The 14,274-nt window shown below is 51.5% G+C and overlaps 2 protein-coding genes across 2 annotated transcripts; both read left to right on the top strand.

The window, feature by feature from the left end:
* Positions 1-45: 45 nt before the first annotated feature.
* RFNG (RFNG O-fucosylpeptide 3-beta-N-acetylglucosaminyltransferase) lies at positions 46-8,553 on the top strand. The gene is made up of 8 exons (XM_054083606.1): positions 46-381; positions 1,853-1,901; positions 2,417-2,519; positions 2,907-3,060; positions 4,037-4,125; positions 4,215-4,380; positions 5,722-5,807; positions 6,031-8,553. The coding sequence occupies exons 1-8, from the start codon at positions 61-63 to the stop codon at positions 6,095-6,097; spliced, it is 1,035 nt and encodes a 344-aa protein (XP_053939581.1). The 5' UTR covers positions 46-60; the 3' UTR covers positions 6,098-8,553.
* A 953-nt stretch (positions 8,554-9,506) lies between these two features.
* On the top strand, positions 9,507-14,254 carry DCXR (dicarbonyl and L-xylulose reductase). Its single transcript, XM_054083608.1, has 8 exons — positions 9,507-9,677; positions 9,761-9,858; positions 10,420-10,574; positions 12,599-12,641; positions 12,937-13,036; positions 13,199-13,263; positions 13,359-13,476; positions 13,955-14,254. Exons 1-8 carry the CDS (start codon positions 9,620-9,622, stop codon positions 14,056-14,058), a joined length of 741 nt encoding a protein of 246 aa, XP_053939583.1. The 5' UTR covers positions 9,507-9,619; the 3' UTR covers positions 14,059-14,254.
* The last annotated feature ends 20 nt before the right edge of the window (positions 14,255-14,274 follow it).

The raw sequence follows: 14,274 nt of genomic DNA, 5'->3' as shown, positions 1-14,274 counted from the left end.
CGGGGCCGGGGGCGCTCCGCTCCGCCGCCGCGGGGCCATGGCGGGGCGCGGGGCTACGCCATGAGCGGGCCCTGCCCGGCGCTGCGCAGGGCCTGCCCGCTGCTCTGCCTCGGCGCCGCCGCGCTCCTGCTGCTGCTGCTGCCGCGGGGGCGCCCGCCGCCCCCCCCCGCCGCCGCCCCGCCGCCCCACGGCCCCGCCGCGCCCTGCCCGGCCCCGCCGAACCGACCCGGCGGCGCTGCGGGGGCGGCGCGGAGCGGGGGCGCAGCCGGGGAGGGCCTGGAGCTGAAAGATATCTTCATCGCGGTGAAGACCACGCGGAAGCATCACCGGAGCCGGCTGGACCTGCTCCTGCAAACCTGGATCTCCCGGGCGCGGGGGCAGGTGAGGATTCGCTCCGACAGACCCAGCGCCGCCTCCAGCACCAGCTCATCCGCTCTGCCCAGTCCCTACCCCCTGAGCACCGTCCGTGTCCCTTGGCCCCCCTGGACGGACACCGTTTCTCTGACTCCCGAGCACTGTCCCTGTCGTCACCCTCCCTAAACGCCGTCCCTGCCCCCAGTCAGACATCGTCCCTGCTCCCCGAGCACTCATAGATTCATAGAATGGTTTGAGCTGTAAGGGACCTTAAAGATCATTCAGTTCCACCCCCTGCCATGGGCAGGGACACCTCCCACTGGATCAGGCTGCCCAAGGCCCATCCAACCCGGCCTTGAACCCCTCCAGGGATGGGGCAGCCACAACTTCCCTGGGCGACCTGGGCCAAGGCCTCCCCACTCTCATGGTGAAGAAATTCTTCGTTATATCAAGCCTAAATCTGCCCTTCTCCAGTTTATACCTAGTCTTCCTATCCTATCACTACAAGCCTGTAGGAACAGTCCCTTTCCATCTTTCTTGTAGGCCCCTTTTCGGGTACTGGAAAGTTGCTATAAGATCTCCTTGGAGCCTTCTTCAGGCTGAACAACCTCAGTTCTCTCAGCCTGTCCTCGTATGGGAGGTGCTCCAGTCCTCTGATCATCTTAGTAGCCTGCTCTGGACCTGTTCCAGCAGTTCCATCCTTATGTTCCGGATTCCAGCACTGGAGCACTGTCTCAGTCCATCCCAGCACCACCCCAAATTGCTGTCCCAGCCCTCCCCAAGCATCATTCCAGTCCCCCTGTGCCATCCCTCTACCCAGCACCATCCCACCTGCTCTGACCCATCCCTGCTCCCCCAGGTGCTGTGTTCACCCCCCCCAACATTGTCCCTGCATCTCCAGAAGCATTTGCGTCAGCTGAGCTGGTTCCTTACGCTCCAGGCAGTTTGCTAACCCTTGTGCTACCTGGTAGTGGGAAGTGCCCAGTGCCAATGGGGCGCAGCTGATGTTTTGACCCAAGCAGTTCAGTGACTTAGATTTTCCCATAGAATCACACAGAACTTGTTCCCTTGTTGTGGGATTTCAGTCCATTCAAGCACATTAGGCAGCGTTACCACCTGACGTTTCCTATTCTGGCTGTCATTCCTCCTTTTGGGCTGTTAAATGACTCCTAGCCAGGGAGGAGAGTAAGTTGCAGAGGTACTACTGAAAAAATCAGCTGTTCCTACCCGGAAGTTGATATTCAGTACCCTAAGAAGAGGAGAGTAAAATCTTGGCCGCTGTACTGAAATTAGACTCTTGGTTTGCTGTGCAAACACCCATAGAAGCAGGCGGGGGCTGCTGGGGTTCTCTCCACCACTGCTTCCCACCCTGCTCCCAGTGGCTACCGAGAAATAAGCTCACAAGAGAAAACATCCAGAATTGTGACTGCAACTGAGCAAAGTTGAAATTGGTTCCTGAAATCCTCACATGTGGTCACGTCGTTTTTGTCTCCCATAGACATTCATATTCACAGACTGGGAGGACCGGGAGCTACGCCTGAAAGCAGGTAAGCTGCGTGGCATAGCTGCATGCCATCTCTTATAACTGAGTTTTGTTTCTGTCACGTTTTCACTATAAGTCCTTGTTTTTGTGCTTTGTGAGCAATTAGGGAAGGTAAGATGGAGAAAATGGAGACAACGTCTCCTTTCACAGGAGAATACAGTGTTCCTACTTAGCGCCTGGACAAGATGCCTGGAACTTCTGAATACTGGGTTTGCCTTTGCCATTGCTCCCTTCCTGTTAATGAACTTAAGACCTTATGCTCTGATGTTGCATGAGGCCTTTCCTTTGTGCACAGTCTCACGTCACTCTTTATATACCCTGCACTCACGTGTTTCCATGTGCTCTCAGCGTGCCTACCATGGGCAGAGCCCCTGTGTCCCACCAGCCTTGCCGCTCGCTCTCCACCTGTGCACCATCTGCACTTCAGATGCACAACATCAATGCCACATGCGCCCTTTTGTAGCCTTTTGGACTGCATGTGCTCCTCAAGCCTGAGAGACCTGGTCTGTGTTTTTCTAGGAGACCATATGATCAACACCAACTGTTCTGCTGTCCATACCCGGCAAGCTCTCTGCTGCAAGATGTCTGTAGAATATGATAAATTCCTGGAATCTGGGCAAAAGTAGGTGAAACACGTTCTGATTGACTTTGTTTCTTCCAGTGCTCTGTTTGCGGGAAGCTTGAGTATCCTGCTCTGCTCCAAGTAAGGAGCTCAGCATTAGCTAAAGCGTGGGGATGAGCCTAGGGAAGGGAGCGCCGCTTGAAGCAGTGCTTACAGACAAGCAGCATCTGAAAGGCAGAGAGGATGTTAATCTAATGGGGGTGATTAATTTCAGACTTTTCCCAGGAACAGGAGTTGTGAGTGCTTTCAGCTTCCAAATTCTGTAATTCAGGACAATGGGAAATGCTTTTTGCTTCAAGCCTGAAAGACTAAGACTCAGCTCTAGACCCGTAACTCGTTTCTTTGTCACTGGTCTGCAGTAACTTTCTTATTTTGTTTTATTTGAAGATGGTTTTGCCATGTGGATGATGACAACTACGTGAACCCTCGGACTCTCCTGCGTCTCTTGTCTGCCTTCTCACACAGCCAGGATGTCTACGTGGGGCGACCGAGTCTGGACCATCCCATCGAAGCAGCCGACCACGTCCAAAGCGATGGATCAGTAAGCAAACTTCACAGTTAGCCTGAGACACATTCTGACCTTCTAAGCTTTTAAAACCTTGAGAGTTTCTAGGATTCACACGTAAAAGAAAGTCACTCAGTCTGCCAGCAATGAAACTGGCACTGGGGGTTTTCAGAGACAGGGTGCTGGATTAAACAAACCTTCAGTCTGAGCTCACATGCAGTGGAGTTTGTCTCCTGGGTGGATGGCTGTTTCCCTTCCTTTGCTCACGTATGGAGGTCGCTGAAGCAAGTAGGGCCTCCCCACCTTGGCTTTTTTTCCTTTAGTGGTTTTGGGGGCAGTGTCCCTTGTTTTAGGATTTAGTTTAGGCTTCTTTGTTTGTTTTGAGAGCAGTGTCACACTGTCATCATCCTGCACCAGCCTCAGGTAGCGAGAAGGGCCATCAAGTGTACAAGGCTTTTTTGTTACTGGGTTTCCAAGAAGTGGAAGCAAACTTACCTCAGTCAGGAGATACCTGTGCCAAAGGATGAGTACTCACCAGGTCACCTGTACCGACAGACCTGAGGATAAATCAATCCACTGGCTGGGAAGGTAGTTACAAAGCAGCTTGTTAGAGAAAACTCTGCACAAGAAAATAGTCTTCCTAGAAATGGAGTGAGTAATCCTTTGAGGATCACCTTTGATTTCCCTGGGGACACTGAGCTGTCTGTGACCCTTGGGTGAATGACCCAGGGACAGACAGAATTGGGTAGGAGCGGGACTGTAGTTTCTCACTTCATGTATGCTACCTCAGTTGTGCTAATTTGATGGTTCATTTGCTGTCAGTTCCAGGGTAGAGTTCCCATTGAGAGAACGGCTGCCTGGGCTTCCAGCAGCCTGAAGAAATGGGAATCAGTCTGTAGACTCCAGTGCAGTATCTGATATCCAATAGAACCTCGAGTTCCCTTCCCTGTCCAGGCTAATGGGAAAAGCTGATTATCAGTAACTAGTGTGTGTTTTTCTTGTTGCTCTTCAGAAGACAACCGTGAAATTCTGGTTTGCCACAGGTGGAGCAGGGTTCTGTATCAGCAGAGGTCTTGCCCTGAAGATGAGTCCCTGGGCCAGGTAAACACTGTTCTAGCTGAGCTCCATCAGAGTGTGTCTGGCAAATTTTAAAGCGTCCTTTGTTTTGTCTCCTGTGCTCTGTCTCGCAGCCTGGGTAATTTCATCAGTACTGCGGAAAGAGTGCGTCTTCCTGACGACTGCACTATTGGCTACATCATTGAAGGGCTGCTGGAGGTAAAGCTGCTGCACAGCCCCTTGTTCCATTCACACCTGGAAAATCTGCAGAGGCTTCAAGGCGATTCTGTGCTGCAGCAGGTAGGGCTAAGCCTCATATCCTTATCCTCACACCTCAATCTGATAAGAAGGAATGCTCTTCATAGACTTAACGCTCTTCATAGACTTAACACTCTTCAGCAAAGAGGGGAGTGGGCAGATTTGCTCAGAGCTGGGTCCTGTCCCGTTCCCTCATGTAGGTAAAAAGCACTTCCACCCTAGTCAGTTAGGTCATGTAGCTGTCCCCTCCTTCGAGGACATATTCTGCTACGTTCAGCCTAAATATGGTCTTTCCCATCACCTTCTAAATTGACTTTCTGTGAGTCACAGAAGCAGCAGGTATAGAAGGAGACAATGCTTAGTTTGCCTACCGTGTAAGGAAGTGTTTTGATCTTTGCCTTGCAGAGTTTCAGTCTTAATTCATGCTGTTCAAAAAGGCTTGCCTTGCAGCTGTAGCAAGTGCCTCTTTGGTAACTAAGATACAGTTAAATGTTTAATTATTTTTCAGAATAACTTGTCAGAATGTCAAGAAACTTAATCAACATTTCTTAGGAAAAAAACAAGCAATGTTTAATTGCTGGGACAGCTTTTCACTCTTGGGCAGTAGATGGAGCTATGAGGCTGTCCAGACGCCTTGTCTGCCTCTTGCTGTTCTGCACCATGAAAACCCAGTGTGGTTTTGCCCATACAAACTGCTTGGTTATATTTTCCTGGCAATTGTTAGGCAACAGAAATGCACACTTGGGGCCAATTTCCATCATGATGCAATCTCTTTCATGTCGGCGAATTTGACTGTAGGCTGAACACAGACTCTACCAGCTAACCCAAAATCCAGGCAGTCTGCAGTTACAAAGAAAACACAAGTCATCTTGTACCTGGCACCTGAAAATTTCCTAATTCAGTGCTTTTGTGGGAGATTAGTGCTGAATCAGAGTTCCAGAAATCTAGATTTTGTTGCCAGGTTTGTCACATGCAGTCCTTCGCGTGCCATTTAACAGCCAAATGTTTCTGGTTTTCCTCTGTGCTGAGGCAGACTGCAGGCAGTGTCTGCTGAGGATGAACGCATGGTATTGACCGAAGGCACAGACATCAGCAGGATTAATGTCCTTACAAAGCTCACAGTTGTAACTCACCTTGTCCTTCGCAGCAATGCAGCTTTCTGCTCCTTTGTTTATTCTCCCACGTTGCCCATGGATGAGCAGTGGTCTGTTTAGCCAACACTGCTTATGTCAAAACAAACCACCGTCTTGCAGATGGGATCCACCCTTCAGATGGGACAGGATCCTTGAAGTCTTCCTTCATAGCTCATTAATAATCCTGCTGTCCGCACTCTGTTTTTCTGTGTCAGTGTTGCACTTGGTGAATGTTGATTTGCTTTTACAGGTAACCCTAAGTTATGGGGACCCTGAGAACAAGCACAATGTCGTGAATGTGGGAGGAGTGTTTGGCCTTCAGCAAGATCCAACACGGTGAGTGCCCACTTCCAAAGCAAGATCTCCCTACCTTGTTCTTGCTTATCACCTATAAGATGATCAGGATAACCCCGTGGGGTTATTTTCCTCTACTGTCTCTTGTCGCTGTGCCAAAGGCAGGCCCTTTCTGCTCTGTCAGACAGCTCCACATTTAATGCCAGGACTTTCCTTGTATAGAGAATTCCAATTTAATATTTTCTTTTTATTTTTCCCTTCATAGGTTTAAATCTGTCCATTGTCTGCTCTATCCTGACACTGTTTGGTGCCCGGCTAAGAAGGTGGTGTAAATCTTGACCAGCCATTGACACCTATACCTGAGTGAGTTTGTGTAAGACAGGAGTTGTGGTGGACTTTTGGGTTTTTCTTCCTTCTGGGAGACAACCAGAGGTATCTACAAAGGAAGCAGACAGACTCTTATTTACAAAGCAAGAAGGTGTGGTTTGTTTGGCTGCAGCCTGGGACATTCCAAGAAGATTCCTTGTTCTTTTGTCCAGCAGCTCTTCGTACAACGACTACAGTCAAATGTGTACAAGTCACTTTACACTTTTGTCTGGTGTCACGGGAATCTGTGCTTGGACACGTCCTGGGCAAACGCAGTGCTCGGAATGACAGCGTTCTTAGCACTGCCAGGGGCTTTTGGAGGCCATTGTTGGGAAGCTGGAGTGCTACAGCAGAACTGTAGTCCCCATGGTGACAAGAGAGGGGAAGTTTTCACTCGTCTTTCTTGGGAACAGAATTATTTAAGAGCTGCTGTGGCTGCCAAATTAAAATCCCACCTGTGGGCTGGAACGAGGTCTGTTGGTAAACACCAGAAACCCTGGAATCATTAGAGCAAACAAAGCTGGGAGCCTTTGTCGTGGGAACACCCTGTGTAAGGGTAAGCTTACTCAGGACTGGACAAGAGCTGCTTACTGCGCACGTTCTCCCCGCAGTTCCTTGTACCTCCCATGGAGGTGATTGTCAGACTGGGCACTCTCACCAGCTGAATCGCAATGGTTGATTACGGTGATGGTCTGCCAGGCCCGAATATTCCTTTGATATTTGATACTGAAGAAGTATTTGCCAGACTAGATGGCAATTGTTTCTCCTGCGTTGCCCGCAGCAGGCTGTATGAGCTAGAGTGTGCCCACTGGCTGAGGAAACATGCCCTGTTTCTGAGGCTGGGCTGTATCTATCCTGTCTGTGAGGGAGGAGGAATTCTCGATAGCTGCAGTACCCCAAAGAGATTGGTGATGGGTGTCGTTTGAGGACCTTTAATTGTATGACTGTGGTTACTCCACTGCAGCTTCTTCAGATAATTGTTTGATTACCTTAAGGTCTAGATCAATGTTAATATTTACTCTGCTACTTAAAGTTTCAGTAAATAGTTCATGCAACCACTAAGAGGAAACTGCACGCTCGCGCAAAGGCAGAAGATCAGTGCTACAGCAGTATCGCCTGCTGCCGCTTCTTAAATAGTTTGGGTTTGAAAGTGGAGGAAATGGGGCTCCGTATATTTACTTCTCTATTAGCCCAAACTTTGGCCATGTGCAGTCCCTACTGGACAGGAAGAACAGCAGAAAAAAAATGACTTTGCAAAACCACTTTTTGCCCTCACAAACTCCTCAGAAAATACTTGCTGGTTTAATGCTAGAGTCTGAATTATGGGGAGAATAATAGAATGACATTGTATAAGCTGGAACTGATGAACGGCTAGAATGTGGACCTAGCAAAAGCTTCACATTTCTAAACAGCTCTGCCAAGCTGTACTGTGGACTTCAGCTATTTGCAAATTATTAGCGTATTCAAGTGTGAAACTTAGCAGAGGTGTCAGCCTCGTGAAACACATAATTCCCTGCATTCCATTTTTAACATAAACTGTTCAGCCTTTACCTGGCTACGCAACCCTCTGCATCATTTTACTTAGTTCCACTGAAGAGCAAAGAAGCCAACTGCTGCTTGCTACAGTCGTGCAGCTCATTCTTAAGTTTCTCCTTCCCTTCATGTCTGCTAAGGTGATGATGAGGGATGGGAATAAGGAAGCTGCAGAGAATGGGACCAAGTCCAGCTGGCGCAGTGGCCGTCTGGGTAGGCCTCTAGCATGGACAGTCTTTTAGAGAGCAGAGGAGGACGTGGGGAACAGTCGGTTGTGTGTGTTCTACCTCTTCATTAGGTTTCTGCTCACTAGAACTCAGTCCTGTGGTTTAATGATTTGTCAGTAATAGCCCTGGGGATTCCCGGTATCTACATAAACACTTGTTAGGTTCTTGTTTTCAACCTCCTGTAGCAAAAAGCCATGAAACTTCATGAGCTCTTGATAAGATTTTTGTCTTCAAATACTCTGATTCTGAACTCTTCCATTGGAGCTTTTCTTCCTTTTCCACTGGAAGCAGCCTCTTGTAAGGTATCACAGACAATGGGGACCAGGAGTGGTTACGTGGCCAACTGTGGTTCAAATGTGACACAACTTCACACGGGTGCAGCAGAACTGTGCAGTGGCAGTTTGTCACTGGTCACCCTGAGACTGTTTGCCAGGGGCAGCACGGTCGGGGCTGTGGGAGTGAGGGAAGCTGGGAGTGGCCCACCTTCTCCTGCTTGGAGCTCAGGCTGCTCCAGGCATGGACGCTGCTTGTAAGGTTTCTTGTGCTGACAATGCGGTAGGCTCTGTGGACTTATGGGATGCAGCTTTTTAATCAAACTACTGTCTCATACATAAAGTGATTCTGCAAAATAAATATTTAAATATGCCAAAGGCTGTGTTTTGTCATGTTTCTTGACACATTCTCTGCATGAAAAATAGACCATAAACCTTGCAGTGCAGCAAATAACAGCCTCCTGTGATGCCAACAGGACAAAAAGCACACAAGTTCGGGTACTTGGATGTGCAGAGGAAGAAACGTGGATGAGATGAATCCTCGCAGAGGATGATTAACAGAGTAAAGTAAAAGAATTTAGGTAAGGAGTAGCTTAATTGTTGTAAACTTGCCTCTGCACTTTCCTGCTCTGTTTCTGCACTCAGTAACTATGCTGCAGCAGCTCTTGGAGAGTCTTCAGAAAGCAATGTCTGATTTAGTTGCTAATTACCAACAAACCTGTTGGTCATTGCAGGCTGCTCTGCTGTACTGCTCTGTGCTGACCGTCATGGGAAGTGAAGCGTGGGGCACGGCTCGTGGCGGCAGCAGCCTTTCCGTTCCACCTCCCAGCACCATGTCTTGTCTCGATGGAGCTGTGTGAGGAGGAATCCTGCCTGCCCGGGTCCCCAGGCCAGCAGAGCAGGGTGCCTTTGGCCAGGCTGGAGAGGGTCCAGGAGGGTTACTAAGCTGATCAGAGGACCAGGAAACCTTACTATGAAATAAGGCTGAAAGAACTGGGTTCGTTGAGCCTTGAGAGGAGAAGGCTTAGCGGAGACCTTATTACCATATACCAGTACATAACGCGTGTCCACCGAGAGGACAGAGACTCCCTTTTTATGAGGAGTCACATGGAAAAGACAAAGGGCAATGGGTACAAGTTGCTCCTGAGGAGATTCCTATTGGATTCCAGAAGAGAATTTCTCACCCTGAGAACAGTGAAACCTTGGAATCATCTCCCAGGGGAGTGGTGGATTCCTCTGCGCTGGACACGAAAGGCTCAGCTGGACAGGACAGGGCGCTGGGCCGCCTCCTTTAAATAGAATAGTAACGCCTAAAAGGTTGGACCAGGAGATCCCTGAGGTCCCTTCCAGCCCGGCGCTCTGTGCACCGCCGCCCACAGCGGGCAGAGAGGGCGGCTCCCTCCGACAGCGCCGCTGCCGCTCCCGTCACCCGCCGGGACCGAGCTCCGCCCGCACCATGGAGCCGCAGCTGCCCTTCCGCGGCCGCCGGGCGCTGGTCACCGGGGCCGGCAAAGGTGTCCGTGGGCCGTGTCCGTGGGCCGTGTCCGGGCGGGGCGGGCGGGGCCGGGGCCGCGTGTGACGCCGTGTCCCCCCGCAGGGATCGGCCGCGCCGTGGCCGTGGCGCTGAGCCGCGCCGGGGCCCGAGTAACCGCGCTGAGCCGCACGGCGGCGGATCTGGAGAGCCTGGCCGGGGAGGTGCGGGACCCCCACCGGGACACCCCTGCCCCAGCACGCCCTGCCCCGGGACCCTCGCCCTGCCCCCCTGGGCCCCCCTGTCCCGGGACACCCCCCCTACCCTGGCCCGCAATCCCTGCCCTGCCCTGGACCCCCCGCCCTATGGCCTCGTACTCTGCCCCAGGACCCTCTGCCCAACCCTGATACCCCCCCTGCCCTGCCCCGGGACCCCCGATGCCCCTTGGACGCCCCCTGTGCTGGGACCCCCCTTGCCCTGCCTCGCAATCCCTGCCCTACCCTGGGACCCTCTCTCTGCCCCCCAGACCCACTCTGTCCCAGGCCCCCCCCCGCCCTGGGACCCTCCCTACCCTGCCCTCGTACATCCCCCTGCCCTGCCCCAGAACCCTCTCCCTGCCCCCTGGGTCCCCCCTGTCCCAGGGCCCCCCTGCCCTGCCCTGGGACCCGCTGCCTAGCCCTGATGCCCCCTAACCCTGATCTCCCCCCTGCCCCAGTCCTCCTCCCCTGCCCCGGGGCCCCCTGCCCAGCCCTGCCCGCGGTGACCCCCAGCCGGCCCCGCCACAGTGCCCGGGCATCGAGCCGCTGTGCGTGGACCTGGCTGACTGGGCTGCCACCGAGGCAGCGGTGGGTGCAGCGGGGCCCTTCGAGCTGCTGGTGAACAACGCGGCTGTGGCCGTGCTTCAGCCCTTCCTGGAGGTGTCGCAGGAGGCCCTGGACCGGTGAGTGCGCCAGGCCTCAGCCCCAGCTCTGCCCTGCGCCCGCCTGCTGAGCCCCAGCGAAGCAGCCAGGCTAAAAATGCCGATAACGCTCTCTTGGAATTGGTTTCTCTTACAAAAGGAAGCAGCTGGTGCATAGGCACCAGACACATGTGCTTTTAGAAACGCCCAACATCCACTTTCACAGCGGTCTGCTGATTGTTACTGTTCATAGAATCATAGAATCACCAGGTTGGAAAGGACCCACTGGATCATCAAGTCCAACCATTCCTAACAATTCCTAAACCATGCCCCTCAGCACCTCATCCACTCGTCCCTTAAACACCTCCAGGGAAGGCGACTCAACCACCTCCCTGGGCAGCTGTTCCAGTGCCCAATGACCCTTTCCGTGAAAAATTTTTTCCTGATGTCCAGCCTGAACCTCCCCTGGCGGAGCTTCAGGCCATTCCCCCTTGTCCTGTCCCCTGTCAGTTGGGAGAAGAGCCCAGCTCCCTCCTCTCCACAACCTCCTTTCAGGGAGTTGTAGAGAGTAATAAGGTCTCCCCTCAGCCTCCTCTTCTCCAGGCTAAACAACCCCAGCTCTCTCAGCCGCTCCTCGTAACCCTTGTTCTCCAGCCCCCTCACCAGCTTCGTTGCTCTTCTCTGGACACACTCCAGAGTCTCAACATCCTTCTTGTGGTGAGGGGCCCAGAACTGAACACAGTATTCAAGGTGCGGTCTCACCAGTGCTGAGTACAGAGGGAGAATCACCTCCCTGGACCTGCTGGTCACACCGTTTCTGATCCAAGCCAAGATGCCATTGGCCTTCTTGGCCACCTGGGCACACTGCTGCCTCATGTTCAGTTGCTATCAATCATTACCCCCAGGTCCATCTCCTCCAGGCAGCTTTCTAGCCAGACTTCTAGTCTGTAGCACTGCACAGGGTTGTTTTGCCCCAAGTGCAGAACCCGGCTTTGGCCTTGTTAGACCTCATGCCATTGGTCTCAGCCCATTGGCCCAGCCTGTTCAGATCCCTTTGCAGAGCCTTCCTACCCTCCAGCAGATCCATGCTTCCACCCAGCTTCATGTCCACTTGCTTTTCATCCTTCACATACCTTCCACCCTGTAAATATAGAAAGGAAACCAAGTGGAGCCTTGAGCTATCCCACAGTTACTGAGCAGCCAGAGCCTGCAGTTCCTTTGCTCGGTCAGTGTGCACAGGCTGTCCGGCCCACACCAGGGAGGAGAGTGCCTCTCACTGTTCATCAAACTCACAGCTTCCAGTTTAGCTCCAACTTAGTCTCTGCTAAATTGAAAGGTGCTTGCTGGTAAAGCAATTCAGAAAGAAAGAGGATGACACCAGGTAAGGGAGGATAGAATTGTTGCAGCGGGAACTGAAATTGCTTACTGCAATAACATGACATTATTTTTCCTAATAGGTGGGGGTAAGCTTTAGGATACAGGATGTGGTGAGTCCGCTTCCTTTGGAGAAGATGGGCCATGCTTTGTCCCTGCAGTAAGAATGGCTGTTCTGGGTCTATAATAAAGAATTCGTTTGTCATTGAGATGTAAAACGTATGGTTCTAAGTCTGTTCTGCAGCACTAACAGGTAAAAGCCTGAACAAGAACTACGTGGCAAATGGAAGCTGCTTCCACACATCGTACAGCAGACCGATTTGCTGTGCTAAAGCTTGTGAAGCGTTTGGTTGACCTTGAGAGTCGCTGGCTGAGGCCCAGGGCACCCTGTTTAAACTGTAATAGAGGAAGGACCTTAGTCTGCTGAGGATCAGAGTCCTGCTGAAAACGGAACAACACATGAGTGCACCGTCCACCCTGCACATAAAACAGCTTATATCTCATGAACAGTTTATTGTTGAAAGCCCGCCTCATCGTTCCTGCTAGCCAGTCAGCCTGGCACTTCTGTCCATGTTCTAGAGTAACTCCAGTTCTTCTAAGACACTCGCAGCACTTCTCGTCTGCCTCCCAGAACAACTCCTCTCTGGCCTAGGCTGCAACCACTCTAACTTTTAAATTTGCTTTATTTGTAGGTCTTTTGATGTGAATTTTCGGGCTGTGCTTCACGTTTCCCAGGTAAGGAAGAATTGTCACTAGGGTCTCCATGAACAGCAGTGACTGAGTTTTCTGCCCAGCAGAGATGAGTGTCCACTGTGGGCTAAAGGAATCATAATCCATGTTACCCTGACCATTTGCGCACACAGCCCCTTCACTCTGTCTCTTGTAAGTGAGAGGCAGTGAGGACAGACTCCTGGATGTTCTTGCCCCTTTGGCTCCCGTAATAGCCCAGAAAGATTCCTACTGAATAATATAATGATGTCTCTTATTACAGTTCTGGCATCCCTTTTCTTTTTTTCCCTTCCCTCCCCAGATTGTTGCTCGGCAGATGATTGCGCAGGGGCTGCCAGGTGCTATTGTGAATGTCTCTAGCCAAGCATCTCAGCGCGCTCTGCGGGATCACGCTGTTTACTGTAAGTGTGTCTGGCTTCAGCAGTGCCCCTCTCTCTTTCAGTGAGCTGCAGACTGCAGCCACCAAGCTGCTGGCTGCCACGTCTGGGCAGTGAAACACTTCAGGGTGTTCCAGAACAACTGCTGTGCACTGAAATGCCTCCTGTTTATCCCTTCTCTTAAAGGTTCCACAAAAAGTGCTTTGGATATGCTGACCAAAGTAATGGCAATGGAATTGGGACCCCACAAGGTAGGATTCCTTGTGAGAGAAAGGGAAGTGAAAGCTGAACCTGAGCCTTTCCTCTAGAGTAGTCTGGTTAGACTGACTGTTGCTCTTGGTCCCAGATCAGGGTGAACACTGTGAACCCCACCGTAGTTATGACCAACATGGGGAGAATTAACTGGAGTGATCCTCAGAAATCTGCTGCCATGATTAATCGGATTCCACTGGGAAAGTTTGCAGGTCGGTGGTGTGGATTTCTTGTCAGGCTGGGCTCTGTTTCTCCAAGCCTTCCCTCTAACTTAGCACCACAGCCAGAGGTAGCTCGCTGCTTTTGTGGGCAAAGCCACAACTCTGCTGAACAACTGTGGTTGAATTCCCAAAGCATTTGATGAGGACAGGGTGTGAATCAACCTCCCCTCCCCTCTTTTAGAGCCTTCTCATCTTAGGACAAGTGAAATGCACTTGCTCTGTTGTCCATAAATTTGACTACAAGGGGAGCATAGGTCCTTGCTGTGAACCAAGCATCATTTGATCACAACAAGGACTGTTTGATGCCCAGCTCTCAGCCATGCTGTCCTCTGTACTGCACCAAGCACAGTTTGGGGGCAGAGATTCTCCTGCTCCAGTTATGTGTAGAGGTCAAACATATCTTTTGTGATGCTTGTTTTTCTAGTACGGTTTGAGGGTTGCATTGAGTGTTCTCTGTGTTTGATTCCAGAGGTGGATGATGTGGTGAACAGCATTCTCTTCCTGCTGAGTGATCAGAGTGCTATGACAACGGGCAGCTCCCTGATGGTTGACGGGGGGTTTCTTGTCTCCTAAGAGGACACCTGCATTCCACACTTGGCCTTCATTTTCCTACTAGATCTGCAGAGCTCTAAACTAGACAGAAAACAATGACACAGACCCAGTCTTGCTAGAGAAGAGGGGCAGCGGAGCTGGAACCTCTATGAGAAGTGAGGCAGAAAATTACCTTTAGCAGGCTGCTGTAGAATAAAGCTCAGATACACCGTCATGGAGAATGTTTATTGCACCAAA

The sequence above is a fragment of the Cuculus canorus genome, chromosome 18 (genome assembly GCF_017976375.1).
Source record: "Cuculus canorus isolate bCucCan1 chromosome 18, bCucCan1.pri, whole genome shotgun sequence".
NCBI classification, from domain to species: Eukaryota; Metazoa; Chordata; class Aves; order Cuculiformes; family Cuculidae; genus Cuculus; species Cuculus canorus.
The sequence above is the reverse complement of the archived record's forward strand: the minus strand, read 5'-3'. Positions and strand labels throughout refer to the sequence as shown.

Bases quoted from the DNA above. Each gene is read 5' to 3' on its own strand.
- RFNG (XM_054083606.1), top strand. From the start codon at position 61: ATGAGCGGGCCCTGCCCGGCGCTGCGCAGGGCCTGCCCGCTGCTCTGC. The intron at 4,381-5,721 runs GTAGGGCTAAGC...TTGCTTTTACAG, and splicing joins GCGATTCTGTGCTGCAGCAG to GTAACCCTAAGTTATGGGGA. The intron at 5,808-6,030 runs GTGAGTGCCCAC...TTCCCTTCATAG, and splicing joins CTTCAGCAAGATCCAACACG to GTTTAAATCTGTCCATTGTC.
- DCXR (XM_054083608.1), top strand. From the start codon at position 9,620: ATGGAGCCGCAGCTGCCCTTCCGCGGCCGCCGGGCGCTGGTCACCGGG. The intron at 10,575-12,598 runs GTGAGTGCGCCA...CTTTATTTGTAG, and splicing joins TCGCAGGAGGCCCTGGACCG to GTCTTTTGATGTGAATTTTC. The intron at 13,264-13,358 runs GTAGGATTCCTT...TCTTGGTCCCAG, and splicing joins TGGAATTGGGACCCCACAAG to ATCAGGGTGAACACTGTGAA.